Source organism: Loxodonta africana, chromosome 14 (genome assembly GCF_030014295.1).
Source record: "Loxodonta africana isolate mLoxAfr1 chromosome 14, mLoxAfr1.hap2, whole genome shotgun sequence".
Lineage (NCBI taxonomy): Eukaryota > Metazoa > Chordata > Mammalia > Proboscidea > Elephantidae > Loxodonta > Loxodonta africana.
In genome coordinates, this window is record NC_087355.1 from 83,967,646 (window position 1) to 83,982,148 (window position 14,503).

General features: G+C 47.2%; 1 protein-coding gene across 3 annotated transcripts in view; it reads left to right on the forward strand.

The window, feature by feature from the left end:
* The first annotated feature begins 797 nt into the window (after positions 1 to 797).
* KHDRBS3 (KH RNA binding domain containing, signal transduction associated 3) overlaps positions 798 to 14,503 on the forward strand; it is a 184,039-nt gene continuing 170,333 nt past the window's right edge. For all 3 annotated transcript variants that reach the window (XM_064268111.1, XM_064268109.1, XM_064268110.1), the window contains exon 1: positions 798 to 927. In XM_064268111.1, coding sequence (XP_064124181.1) covers positions 840 to 927 — 88 coding nt within the window. In that variant the 5' untranslated portion in view covers positions 798 to 839. The remainder of the gene's footprint in view (positions 928 to 14,503) is intronic.

Consider the following 14,503-nt stretch of genomic DNA (forward strand, 5'->3'; position numbering starts at 1 on the left):
CCACGCTCCTGGACTGCTCGCTGGGTGACCTTGGGCAGGCCGCTTAAACTCTCTGGGCCTGTTTCCCCGAGAGCGCAGCTGGTAATACCCCGGGCCTGGGCTGGGGGGCGCTCCGGGCTATCACCCCGGCCCCCTACGGACGCCCCGGCCGCGTCACGCCCGCCGTGTCCCACCCTCCCCCGCCCCGTCCCCCTCGCGGACTCCTCGGCCGCGTCCCCGCTCCCTCTGTCACCCCCTCCCGCGGACGCTCTGGCTGTGTCCCCGCCCCCTTGTCCCCCCTGCAGACGCTGTGGCCGCGTCTCCGCCCCCCGTGTCCCCCCGGCGGACAACCCGGCCGCGTCCCCGCCCCCCGGCGCCTGGATGAGCAGCCCACGAGGCGGCGCCCGGCGTTGGGCGCAGCGCGCAGGCGCGAGGAGGGCGGGGCGGGCCCAGAGCGCGGGGAGGTGCGGCTCCTGGCGGCGGGGCTGCTGTGCGGTGCGGGCTCGGCGCTGCGCGGTGCGGGCGGTGCGGGCTCGGCGCGGTGCGGGCTCGGCGCTGCGCGGTGCGGGGCGGTGCGGGGCGGTGCGGGCTCGGCGCGGGGCGGTGCGGGCGGTGCGGGCTCGCCGGCTGCCTCGGGGTCGCCGCCCGCCGCCGCTCCTCGCCCGCCCGTTGCGGGAGCGCGGGTCAGCGTCCGGAGGCTGCGGGGCACTCGGGGGACCTTCCTGCCCCTGTGGAGCCGCCGCGCCCGCCCGGCCGCCCGGCCGCCGGGTCCACCGGGTCCGCCGGGGGGCGCGGGCCGGGTCAGGGGCTGCGGGGCCGCCGCCGCGAGTCGGCGTCCCGGGCCCCGGGCGGCGGCGAGCATGGAGGAGAAGTACCTGCCGGAGCTGATGGCGGAGAAGGACTCCCTGGACCCCTCCTTCACGCACGCTCTGCGGCTGGTGAACCAAGGTGAGCGCGGCCGTTAACCGCCACCCGCGGCCGTTGGGGGCCAGGGGTGGCTGGGGGTGCGGGAGGTCGAGGCTGGTGACCCGGGGGCCTGGGAGGCGGGGCCGCAGGGCCAGCATCGGGACACTGTAGGGTACATCTGGATGGGGTCCGGGGAGAACATGGGACCCCCGAGGAAAGACCGAGGTGTGAGTTTGGGGGGTTTGGGGAGGAAGGGCAAGACTAGGGGTTTGGATGACAGTTGAAGGCAATCTTTGGGGACTCAGGGCTACGTAAGGGAAACTTCTGGGTGGGGGACAGCGACAGCTTGGGGTCTTCGTTGGGGTGGAGGGTGTCTAATCTCAATGGAGAGGAGAATGTGGGGGGCTCCGGGGACTAGGGTGTTCAGTTTAAGGGATTGCAGAAAGAGCTGGAGGAAAATGGAAGGATTGGAGGGAATCAGAATCAGAAGAGGGGAAAGGAGCAGGTGCCTGGATTGTTGGTGAAGTTTGGGGACCTTGGAGGAGATTTGGGGTCAGACCCCAAGCACCTTAGAGGGCAGGGACCCAGAGGTGCAGTGGAAGAGCCTTTCCCTGTCCCAGCCCTCTTTCTCTGGTGTCCAGGCCCTAGCCGCCCTGGCTGGGGGGTCTGCCCTCTCTGGGGGTGGGCACCTCATGCCAAGCCTGACAGGCTGACCCTTGGAGGGATCAGTAGGGGAGAAGAGGCCAGCACAGGAGCCCCCTTCTTGGCTTATCTGTCCTGTCTTTGGGAAGCGTTGGGTAGGTGGGTGGGTGACACTCATTGGTGGCTGGCTTGGGGTTTAGAACATTGGCAGAGGAGTCTTTGCCGCCTCTGCCATTTCAGCACCACCCCAGCCCCACTCAGCTGTCCTGGGAAGTACGGGACAGGGAAGCAAGGTTTATGGATGTGCGCCTACCCAGGACAGCATTTCCCTGGCTTGGTGTTGCTCCGGCTTTCTGAGTAATCTGCTGGGATGGATGGTAAATTAAGCCTTCCCCGGAGCCGTCCTCTACTCCTTCTGTATTTGTAATACTTGTCCAGATAAAGATGGGCCACCGGGCTGCTTTTGCCTGGGGAGATGGCAGAAACATTTTCTGGCCAGATCTGCTACTTTGCGGAGAACCTCTCGGTGCAGTTGACAGTCTGTGGTTCTGAGTTAAATCGAATCTGCTGATCTTCGTGCTGGCCAGGTTCTTTTATTGTGGGAAGTGAAAAATGGGGCAGACATGTTCGGTTTGTATATAGATAGCTGTATTTCAAAACAGCCACCTCTGGTATTTGCCTATCGCAACCAGTTCATCGATGGAGGGTGGTGGTGGTGGAGGGACGCCTGCTGCCTCCAAGAATTGAAGCCTGACGCCTGAACTGTGGATTAGGAATTGGTTTACAGCGCTTCCCCCTTTTATTTTAATTGCAGGCTGATTTTTATTTTGTGAGTAAAAGTAATGGGCATGTATTGTTGAGTTAGAGAAAAATGATCTTAAGTTTTGTTCCCATGCTCTTCTGGAGGGGTCTACAGCTGGGTTTGTACGCCTTCCCCTTTGTGGTTTACATGTGTCTTTGTTGCCTGCTGGGCTGTCATCTCTAGGAAGGACATTTCTTTGTACGTTGTGAGATCAGTGGTGTTAGAAATGTGGGATCAAGTACATTTTTCTTAATAAAGCAGCCAAATCAAAGTTGTGTTATATTCAATTAAGGAAATAGTTTAAGTGAAAGTGTCGCGAATTATTTTAAAAGTGAGAATTGTTTTTCTGTGTCCTGTTGCTGTAGTGTTGTGTTGCTAATACATTCAGAATTCTTTTGGTTTCTATGTTGATTCCAGCGTTAATGGCTTCCAGTAATTTGAAACAGGTATTGGAGAAATGTTGCCATTTAGGTTTTTTTTTCTTTTTCTTTTTTTTAACGTTGAACCTGATTACCTTGCATTTCCATCAGAAGTGTTGTTCTTGTCACAAGTACAGTTTTCACATTGAACAATTACATGAAGGAAGAAGGAGGTGCTACTCAGCGGCTTTTATTTACTGCTAATTTAGGTTACTTCAGACTAAAACATTTTCCCCTCAAGTCATAGGCAGATATCCAGAATGCAAAACCCTATCATTTAAAATATTGATTATGCTCTGTTATGTAACTCCAAACTTACAAGTGAATTTCTAAAACAGTGTCTGATTAGAATGACTCTTAGGAAGCTTTGATTTTACATCTGATTCATCCTGTTGCTGACTGTGGAAACATTGTTATTCTTATTTCAGTGTATTTCTGACGGTTTGCCTCTAAAGGAGGCTGTTTGTTTCAGAGGTTATCCTGAATCTCAGCGTTGGAGCCGGTACTGTGGCGCTGAATTGCACAGTGAGGACGGGCCAGCATTGCAGACCTGGATTTTAGCGTAGAGTGACAGGTAATAGATGTGTTGTGTGGCTTACGTTTCCCAGCACTGAGGATACCTGTGTTCGCACGGTATTTTAAAGTTTACAGGGCACTTCAGGCACGTGCTGTCTTGTTCATCCTCACGCTGCTTGCATTTTTGGAAGGCGGGGACTGGTGTCTCCATTTTTCAGGAGAGGTTGCAGAGGACCCCAGCTATACAAGCTTGTAGGAGACAGTGAATTAACTGGAATCCAGGTGTTCTGTCTCTCAGGCCATTGTTCTTTCTGGGTATGCCCTCTCCTAGATGGATTGAAAAACCCTGCAGAAATCAGTGTAACTAATGAGTGTTTTCAGTTGACTTAAATGTAGGGGAAATAGTATGTGTCTTTTAGGGAGACTGATCCTGACTTTTAAGGAAAAAGTTCCTGTGCTTACCTTGGTGCTCTTCTTTTAAGAAGCAAACATCAGTGGTGACTTTATCCTACAGGATTTTAATGCTCAGGCCAAGAGTCCCTTTTGAATTTAAGCCCTCCTGTGACCAATATGTTAGTTAAATACTCATCACATTTGGTAACAGAACAGTTTCTAAACGAGGAGCAGTCACTTTTTCTAACTTCAGTATTGGTGAACATTGATCAGCTTCCAAGCCGAATGGCTTTTTTTCTAACAATCATGCTGTAAGGACTTGAGCTGGAGTGACCGTAAGGTGTGCGGTCCTGTGTTCCAGTATGAGTTGGATTTTATACTTTTTAAGGCTCGTGTTTCATGATGAGCATTAGTTGCTGCCTTTTATTTATTATTTTTAAGTTTTCTAGGACACCCAATTTTTCCACCCCCTAAACCCCTTGCCTTGAGTCGATTCCAGCTCACAGCAACCCTGTAGGACAGAGTAGAACTGCCCCATAGGGTTTCCAAGGCTGTAAATCTTTACAGAAGCAGACTGCCACATCTTTCTCCCGTGGAGCAGCTGGTGGGTTCGAACCACCGACCTTCCGATTAGCAACCTCACGCTAAACCACTACGCCACCAGGGCTCCTTTTCCACCCTCTCCACCCTTCCCTAATATTGAAAACTTTTGTTTCTCTACCAGAAGTGAACTTTCCATACTCTGTTGTGGATTATGTTTATGCGATGTTGAAGCTGAATCAAGGAAAACAGGCTTTGGTATTCTCTCTCCCTCAGCGGCCAGTCCCCCCATCCCTGCTCCAGTGCCTGTAGGATGAATTGCCATAGCAGTCGCTTGCCACGGGGGTTAACTGGAGATGAAGGTAGCGTTGCATGTTTTATATTGTATTTGCTGGTAGGGAACGTGCTGACTCTTACTGAAAACCGTCCTCAGAAACATCTCCCATGTTATTTACTCCACCTCTCCAGTGTTGCTTTGGACGGTTTCCAGTCCAAGCCAAGTAACCATTAAATAAGATTACATAACTTTGTATTTTTAATGATCTGATATAATAATGTATGGCTTGGGGGCTGGTTCATTGCCAAGTTGTATTTAGTTGTTACCAGAGGAAACGGAGCAGAGGGTTCAAGATTAAGATGGTCTTGTTTGTGTCTAAATTGATAAGGTTTTTTGTTGGCATTTCAAAAATAAACACATTTCTTGTATCAGTCTCTGAAGCGTTAGGACTCTTAGTGTTACCTAGGGTATAAAAAAAAAATGTGGGGGATAAAAATGTACAAAGGGAGGTCGTTACATTGCCCTGTGTGCCTCTTTGTAATCCACAGAACCCCGTGGTTTAACATTTCATTTTGAGGCGGGGGGGCCTTTTTGGAAAATATCTTTTATTTGCCTGAATGTTGTCAGGTCTGTAAGGTGAGGGAGTGAGAATGAGAGTTTCAGAAAGAGATTCAGATGGTGCCTTCCTGGTAGTGCTTCGTTCAGAGAATGTGGTTATTTAGTTTTAAAAGTTTTTCTTTGGGTTATCAGGTTTGTGTTTGCCTGCTTGTTTGCTTGTTTCTTCAGAAAATGGATGCTGTGACTCCATTTTTAGGTAGGCCGTTCCTGAATTTTCTGTAGTTCATTCTGAGGCAGAGTGATCCAGTGATTGTGACTTATTACAGTGCTTTGGTACAGGGACATTAGTGGTACGTTTGTCGAGAACCTGCCAGGCCAGTATTTGTGCTGGGTCCTGGAGGTGGGGAGGGAGAACAGTCTCTGCTCTTGAGGAACGCTGTATGCATGAGTTGACGGTAAGCTGTAGGTTTACGGGTGCCCTCTTCATTCCTAAGGAACATTTTACTTTAGTCTCCTCCTTCTGGAATATTTATGGGCAGGTGGTTTAGATTTAACTAAGTTAGCCAGTGAGCATTTTCGAGGCTCTTCTCTTTGCCACAGAGCCGTGGTGGTGCAGTGGTTAAGCACTCAGCTGCTAACAGAAAGGTCTGTGGTTCGAATCCACCAGCTGCTCCGTGGGAGAAAGATGTAGTGGTCTATTGCCGTAAAGACTACAGCCTTGGAAACCCAATGGGGCAGTTCTGCTCTGTCCTCCAGGATCCCTATGAGTCGAAATCCACGTGTCAGGCCTTTAATCTCCATCCTGGTAGCAGCCCAGAGACACAAAGGTTATTAGTCTTACTTATCAGTGGTCGAAATTGAGACTCAAACAACTACAGTGACACGTGTATGAAATGTCAGCACGAAGGTTCAGGCTTTTTTCTTCTCCAAATTCATTGTTCTTTCCACCCTAGCACACTGGCCCTGAGGTGTAAAGGTTGGGTTACTGGTCACAGGGCAATGGCCCAGCCGGTTAATGACAGAGGGAGGGAGAGCCATGGCCACCCTTGTTTGCAGTTCGTTATCCTGTCCCTCACTTGTGCTGCAATTGAAAGATAAGCCATCATATTCATTTTGATACTTCATCTTTTGAATTTCTGTTCTAAAATATCTCCTCCGACCACCTCCACCACCCCCAGAGGGTTGTTGCTATTAGTTGCCGGCTTGCCTCTGACTCATAGCCACACACCCATGTACAGTGGGACGAAATGTTACCCTGTCCTGGGCCACCTTCATGAACCTTGGTATGTTCCAGTCCATTGTTACAGCTGTTCCAGAATGGGTGAGATTGCCCACTTTCCTGCCTCCCACAGCACTTAGCCCTCTACGGCCCAGTGCTCCTCACACTGTGTTGCTGGAATCTCTTTGTCTTACACGGTAGAGCGTGTGCTGCTTGGGAGGCAGTGCCTGGGCTGACATCTCTGTATCTGAAGCGCCTCGCAGAAGTTTCGGGAAATAGCACGTGCAGACTTCAGTCTCTGTTTCACTGTTTTAATTACCATAAAGCCAGGAGAGTTGGAAAGCCTAATTGGAATTCAGCAGCCACTGAAGAGCTTTGCTCTTCACCACTTTAGAGCACCTGAACTGGAGCAGGGGCTGGTGCCTCTAACAGCTAGCTCTGCAGCCACAAGCTAAGGAAGGGTCTGAGTGAAAGGCAGTGGTGACCAGCAGCAGAACGTCCCACTGCCCTTTAAGTGTGGCACAAAGCAGGGGTCCTTCTCTGGGGGATGATGAGAAGATGCTGTCGGGTCTGCTTGGATCACATGCTTATTTACTCTTGTTCTTTTGTGAGGAATTTATTAAGCTGGGGCACTCTGATACAATTAGCCCTCGGTCCCCCAACTTCTGGTGGGCTTTCCTAGAACAGATGGAAACCAGAAATTTGGGCCCTCGTTACCTGTCAAGTAAGCCTTCTTACCTCAAGGAGTTACAGATAGCCAGAAAGAAAACCAAAGCCAGAGGGGCAATTGAAATCACCAGTCGAATGCCAACAGCAGGTTTTGTCTCAAAAATTCCTTAGCCTGTTGTCACCATCACACTGAGTGAAAATGGAGTTTACATTTTTTACCAAAAAAAAAAAAACACCCAAAAAACAAGAGTCTCCCCTAGCGTTGAAGATAATGATACTAATGAAAGCTACGGCACTGAGGGCCTCTTCTGTGCCAGGTGCTTTTCCCGCATCCTCTCTGATCCCCACAAGACCCCTCAGGGAGGTGCTTTTCTCCCTGGCCTGCCACCATGGCTGAGGCTGGGGACCTAAAGTGGCCTGTCCAGTCCAGGTGCCCAGCTTGTCAGTAGTCAGGCTGCAATGTTTTGAGAGGAGACTTTGAGCAAAGAGGTGAGAGGGCAGAACTCAGCCTAATTGTTGGATTCCAAATAAAATTTTCACTCTAGCAGAAGCCAGTTAGAAATTTGCATTGATAATGATGTATTTTTAAAAGAGGTTCCTGAAAATATGTTTTACTGAAAAGGCCAGCTCACTCATTTCCTGTTTTTAATTATATATACCTCAGTGGTCAGGGAGAAAAAAGGAAATGTGTTCTATATACAAAGTAAGTCAAATTCTTGAAAGATTTGTCTGTCTTGAAGGAACCACTTAGAAGCCCAGCCATGTCGTCTTATTTTAGTTCTCTGTTTACTACAGAGAGAATTGGTTGAGAGTATGATATAAGGGATTTACAGAGTCATCTTATGGTGTATTTCAGAATTCGCCATCCTCTAGAGACAGGCTCCAAAAAAAGGTCAAGAACGTGTTCCCACAGACAACTAGACAGTGAATGGTTTGGCTGTGTGAAGGGGGGCATGTTTGAATATACTTGCCATGCGGATGATAATTATAGTGACTAGTATTTATCATGAGCTTTTCCTGGGTTAGATGCTCTATGTACATTATTTCCTTTGCTACTTCTAACAGTGTTACAAGAGTAAATCGTTCTCCCCTATTTTACAGATGAGAAAACTGAGGTCAGGAAGGCAAATTGATTTGCCCAAGGCCTCACAGCTGGTACGCAGTGGGCTGTGATTCAGTTTGCTACCTGCCCGACTCCAGGACACTGCAGTGCACCTGTGAGCACCCGGTAGATGCTGCCACTGTGTCTCGTTTCTCACGTTTGACTTTTGTGGGGAGTTCTCTATCACGCAGCTCTTAAAATGGCTTGGTACTGGATGGGTGATCTGGTGAGCGGGGCAGGTGATGTGCTGTACGGGGCCAGCCAGTGGCTGGGCAAAACGGTGCAGGAGCCTTCTGCCCAGTGCCAACATGGAAAGTCTGGCGGGTGTGCCGGTGTGGGGAGCGTGTGAGTGGGGGGAGATGACTTTCTCGTCTGTAACCTACGCGGTTACTTTGTTTCTTGGTGCCTCAGTCTCACCATCTGTAAAATGAGGCCCTTCCACCTCCTCTGCAGGGTGGTGGCTTCAGATCTGGCGTGTGTGTTACACATATAGGTGCTTAATAAACCTTACCTGTTATTTTTATAGAAGGCCTGATACAGATCTGTGCCTATATTGGCAAGACTTTACAGACAGAAAATATATAATAATTTAGTGTGTGCATCACCTGGCTTCATTTCTTAGGGTAATTTTATGTTAATAGAATGATTTTAGGTCTCCAGTGCTGGAAATATTGAAGGAGAAATTCATCCTTTAGGAAGCTCCTTTCGTTAACATTAGGTAGGCAATTAGCAGCAGCTCTGATTGATCTTTATTATGCTCTCCAAGATACAGCCCCTGAAGCTTCAGTTAACAAACGGAGCTTCCATAAGCAGCCTTGCGACTGCACATCTCACGGGCTGCCTGGACACTCAGCAGCGCGGCCATGCTTCGCGAGCGCAAGACTTATTACTCTGAATTGGTGAGCTGTGGGTTTCCGTAATTTCTCACATTTCTGTAATTTTTCACCCGTCAACCCCTGCTGCTATTTTAGGGACTTTAAGAGGTGTTCCTGGCATATTATTGATGTTTCTTCTTGTATGATAAAGGGTGTGAGTATGTGAGAGCACCCTTCTTGATATCTGTATCTATCTATATCTCTGTCATATAGAGATATATGTCTGTGTATGCATACGCGTGTATACGTATACATATACACATGCACATATACATACGTAAATCTGGCACTTGGGGTCACTGTTGGTTTGAGCTCTTGTGGGGAAATTAGAATGGAGACAAGGGGGCAGTTTTCATTAACTTGCTGGTCATTTTTCCTTGTTCTTGGTATACTTGTTACTTATGCCGTTTGTGCTCTGCTTTTCTTCCACTAGATGGCGCTCGGCATAGCTGGGTTTAGCTAGGTTACCCTCTTCGCCCACACTGGCAGCTACTTAGGTACTGCAATTAGTCTTGATAAACAAGCTTGCATTGTTTTTGATTTTCATGCATTGGTATTAGTTTTTCATATTTCTAACATCTAACTAGGCATACCCACTAAGTAACCGGTATCTGAGACAGCTGAGACTTCTTTTGTAACCACTGTTCGTTGAATGCCTTAGTAAGGTGTGCCAGGCACTGTTGCTAGGTTTTTTTCGCATGTTTATTTAATTTTGGTGCCCAATGTGGGAAGTTAGTTTTGTTTTTCTCATTCCGCAGATACAAAAATGGAGGTTAGAGGGATATTTAACTTGTTGAAGGTCATGCAGCCAACTTACATTGTCTAGGGATCACCATGCCCTTAAGAAAAAAGATTCTGAGAACAGCCAGCTGAAACTTACATCAAGGCACCTGTCAGGACAGTGGTGACTTTTTGGCTGTGGGCCGTTGGGGTCTTTTTATCTTGTTGGGGAGAACTGTGATCATCTTGGTTATTTGTTTGGTGTGTGTAAGTAAAGTTACTTGAGTTACAGGAAGAAGCAAACGATAGTAGCAGAAGCCTTGTCTGCCGGCCCTGGGAAGCCCTGCATCCTCCAGCCTTCTGTGGTCTTTTGACGCCAGTGGGCTGAGATACTTGATGGGTACGCAGGTGCAAGACCTGGAAAGGATTTTGGGCAAAGCCATCACCGCACTTCTAGTCATTTTTGGAAGAGCTGACTATTGACGCAAGAGCCCACAGGGACTTCAAAAATGTACACTCTTGGGGTTTCTTCCATTTCATTCAGTTATTCAACTAATATTTGTTGAGTTACCTGCATAGGTAAATTGTGTTGTGTGTTTGGGCCGCTTCTTTTCCTTCTCTGATCCTCCGTTCCCACATCTGCACGCGGCATTAATGCCTGCCGCGTAGGTTGTCATTAGGATGAAATGGCAGCCACAGTTGTTTAGTTTTACTGTACCTCTCCCACGTATTAGAATATATTTAATTGTTACATCTAGTATGTTATTAAACATATGTTTCTGTTCCTCATATGGGATCTTTTATATCTGAATTTCATGCCTCGGCTCTGGGTCATCTGCCAGTGTAGTGAGTTATCTGTAGGTAACATTCTGGGCCACCACTCCTCTGTCAGTTTGTCGCACAGGGGTGGCTTGTATGCTGCTGTGACTCTGGAAGCTGTGCCTGCCACCAGCGTTCCAAACACCAGCAGGTTCAGCCGTGGTGGGCAGGCTTCTGTGCAGCTTCTAGACTAAGACAGACCAGGAAGAAGAGCCTGGCAATCTACTTCTAAAATAACTGGCCAGCGAAAACCTTGTGAATAGCAGTGAAACATTGCCTGATATAGTGCTGGAAGATGAGCCCTCCGGTTGGAAGGCACTCAGAATACGACTAGGAAGGAGCTGCTTCCTCAAAGTGGAGTCGACCTTAATGACGTGGATGGAGTCAAGCTTTTGGGACCTTCGTTTGCCAACATGGCATGACTCAAATCGAGAAGAAACAGCTGTAAACATCCATTGATAATCAGAATGTGGAATATATGAAGTATGAATCTGGGAAAATTGGAAGTAGTCAAAAATGACATGGAATGCATAAAGATCGATATCCTAGACGTTAGTGAGCTGAGATGAACTGGTATTGGCCATTTTGAATCGGACAGTCATATGGTCTACTATGCCGGGAATGACAGCTTGAAGAGGAATAGCGTCACATTCATTGTCAAAACGAACATCTCAAGATCTATGCTGAAATGCTGTCAGTAATAGGTTAATATTCATATGCCTACAAGGAAGACCAGTCGACCTGACTGTAAGATTTACACACCAATCACAAATGCCAAAGATGAAAAAATTGAAGATCTTTAAATTAACATCACACTCAAGTAAAATTTTTTGAAGATAATCAAAAAACTGTTGTAGCAGTACATTGACAGGGAGGTGCCAGAAATTCAAGCTGGATTCAGAAGAAGACGTGGAACAAAGGATGTCCTTGCTGATGGCAGATGGATCTTGGTCGAAAACAGAGAACACCAGAGAGATGTTTACCTGTTTTTTATTGACTATGCTAAGACATTTGACTGTGTGGATCATAACAAATTGTGGATAACATTACAAAGACTGGGAATTCCAGAATACTTAATTGCACCCATGCAGAACCTGTACATAGATCAAGGGGCAGTCATTCAAACAGAACAAGGGGATACTGTGTGGCTTAAAGTCAGGAAAGGTGTGCATCAGGGTTGTATCCCTTCACCATACTTACTCAGGCGGTATGTTGAGCAAACAACCCTAGAAACTAGACTATATAAAGAAGAACATGGCATCAGGATTAGAGGAAGACTCATTAACAACCTGCAGTATACAGATGCAATATTCAACCTTGCTTGCAGAAAGAGGACTTGAAGCACTTACTGATGAACATCAAAGACTACAGGGTTCAGTGTGGATTACACCTCGACATAAATAAAACAAAAATCCTCATAGCTAGACCAATAAGCACCATCATGATAAACGTGGAAAAGATTGAAGTTGTCAAGAATTTCATTTTACTTGGATCCACAGTCAACGCCCATGGAAGCAGTAGTCAAGGAATCAAACGATGTATTGCGTTGGGTAAATCTGCTGCAAAAGACCTCTCTTAAAAAAATGTTAAAAAGCAAAGCTGTTCCTTTGAGGACGAAAGTGCGCCTGACCCAAGGCATGGTGTTTTCAGTCACCTCATATGCATGTAAAAGCTGGGCAGTGAATAAGGAAGACTGAAGAAGAACTGATGCATTTGAATTACGGTGTTGGACTGCCAGAAGAACAAACAAATCTGTCTTTCCTCCACAGTGCTCCTTGGAAGTGAGGATAGTGAGACTTTGTCTCACGTACTTTGGGCATGTCATCAGGAGGGACCAGTCCCTGGAGAATGACATCGTGCTTGGTAAAGGAGAGTCAGCAAAAAAGAGGAGGACCCTCAATGAGATTGATTGATGCAGTGGCTGCAACGATAGGCTCAAACATAGCATGTTTGTGAGGATGGCGCAGGGCTGGGCGGTGTTTCGTTCTATTATGCACGGGGTTACTGTGAGTCGGAACTGACTCAATGGCACCTAACAACAACAACATCTCCAGTTTTTGTTTTTCTGAGTATGAAAAGGACTGTCCTAAAGAGATTATTAATCCGAGAAGCTGGACTATATTAAGAAGAACAGGCATCAGGATTGGAGGAAGACTGATTAACAACATGTGTTATGCAGATGACATAACCTTGCTTGCTGAAAGTGAAGAGGACTTGAAGCACTTACTAATGAAGATCAAAGACCACAGGCTTCAGTATGGATTACACCTCAACTTAAAACCAGAATCTTCACAGCTGGACCAATAAGCAACATCATGATAAATGGAGAAAAGATTAAAGTTGTCAAGGATTTCATTTTACTTGGATTCATAGTCAGTACCTATGGAAGCAGCAGTCAGGAAATCAAAAGACACATTGCCTTGGGCAAATCTGCTGCAAAGGACCTCTTTAAAGTGTTGAAAAATAAAGATGTCACCTCAAAGACTATAAGGTGCACCTGACCCAAGCGATGGTATTTTCAATCACATCATATGCATGTGAAAGCAGGACAGTGAATAAGGAAGACCAAAGAAGAGCTGACACCTTTGAATTGTGGTGTTGGCGAAGAATATTGAATATACCATGGACTGCCAAAAGAATGAACAAATCTGTTTTGGAAGAAGTACAGCCAGAAGCAAGGATGGCGAGACTGTGTCTTACATACTTCGGACATGTTTTCAGGAGGGATCAGTCCCTGGAGAAGACATCATGCTTGGTAGAGTACAGGGTCAGCGGAAAAGAGGAAGACCCTCAACAGGATGGATTGACGCAGTGGCTACAGCAGTGGGCTCAAACATACCAATAATTGTAAGGATGGCTCAAGACCGGGCAGTGTTTCGTTCTGTGGTACATAGGATCCCTATGAGTCAGAACCGATTCGACAGCACCTAACAACAAGAACAACAAGGAGATTACGCCTCAGTATCTGTCTGTCTCTCTTACAGATCCACATGAAAAACAACTACTTCCTGACACATCGCCCATCATGTAGTATACCACCATGTCAGCATAATTCCTACCAGTGACTCAGGAGTCTAGCCAGAAAAACCAAACCTTGCCATCAAGTTGATTCTGACTCCTAGCGACCCTGTAGGACACAGTAGAACTGCTCCATAGGGTTTCCAAGGCTGTAGTCTTTATGGGAACAGATCGCCAGGTCTTTTCTCTTGCAGAGCCACTGGGTAGTTTTGAACTGCCCATCTTTCGGTTAGCAGCCAAGAGCCTTAACCATTGGGCCACCAGAGCTCCTTAGATAAACAGCAGGACAAGCAAAACAAGGCTATGTAATTTAACAGTTGATTGATTATATTTTGTATTCTACTTTGTATTAGTTTTTTTTTTTTCTTTCCTGTCAGGGGTCAGGGTTTTGCTCCTTAATGGATGTGCTACCCTTGGTAATGATAAGCTTGTTAGCTACAGCTTCTTCTATAAAATGAAGAGGGAAGCTATGTAAAGTATGTAGGAGGTACTTAAACAAGTCGTGACCTCTTCCTCCGAAGCCCGTTAGGCTCTTAAAGCTTCTTTTCCATCGTGGAGGCCAGCACACAGTCAGTACTCATTATGGACTTCCTGAAATAGTTGCGTGGAAGACTGTGTGTGCTTGCCTTGCCAGGCTCTCCTAGAGCACCATATTACTTCTAAGAAAGGATTCATAGCAGAAAGTCGCTTTTTAGGGCTGGGGAGTCAGTGTTAACGCAAAGGAGTAGCGTGATCTCCTATTCAGACTTAAAACTTTTAGACTCTTGTCTTTCAGGAAATCATTATCTGGATTTACGTTGGAAAACCCTTTGGGGAAAACTGTTAGGGCGTGTATTTCTCCTGCTCTGCATTTCCCTCTAGGCTGGAGGAGGGTTCAGTTCTTATGCCTCTGTTTCTTCAGTTAGGATCACGCTCTTGGGCTAAGTGCTGGCACACAGAACTGGGTAATACTTTATCCCCGCTTAAGAGTTTTCAGCGCAGTGAGGAAGCCGCCAAAAGAAAAGACATTTATATTGTAGGGCGGTAAGTGCTGTAATAAAGACAAGCGC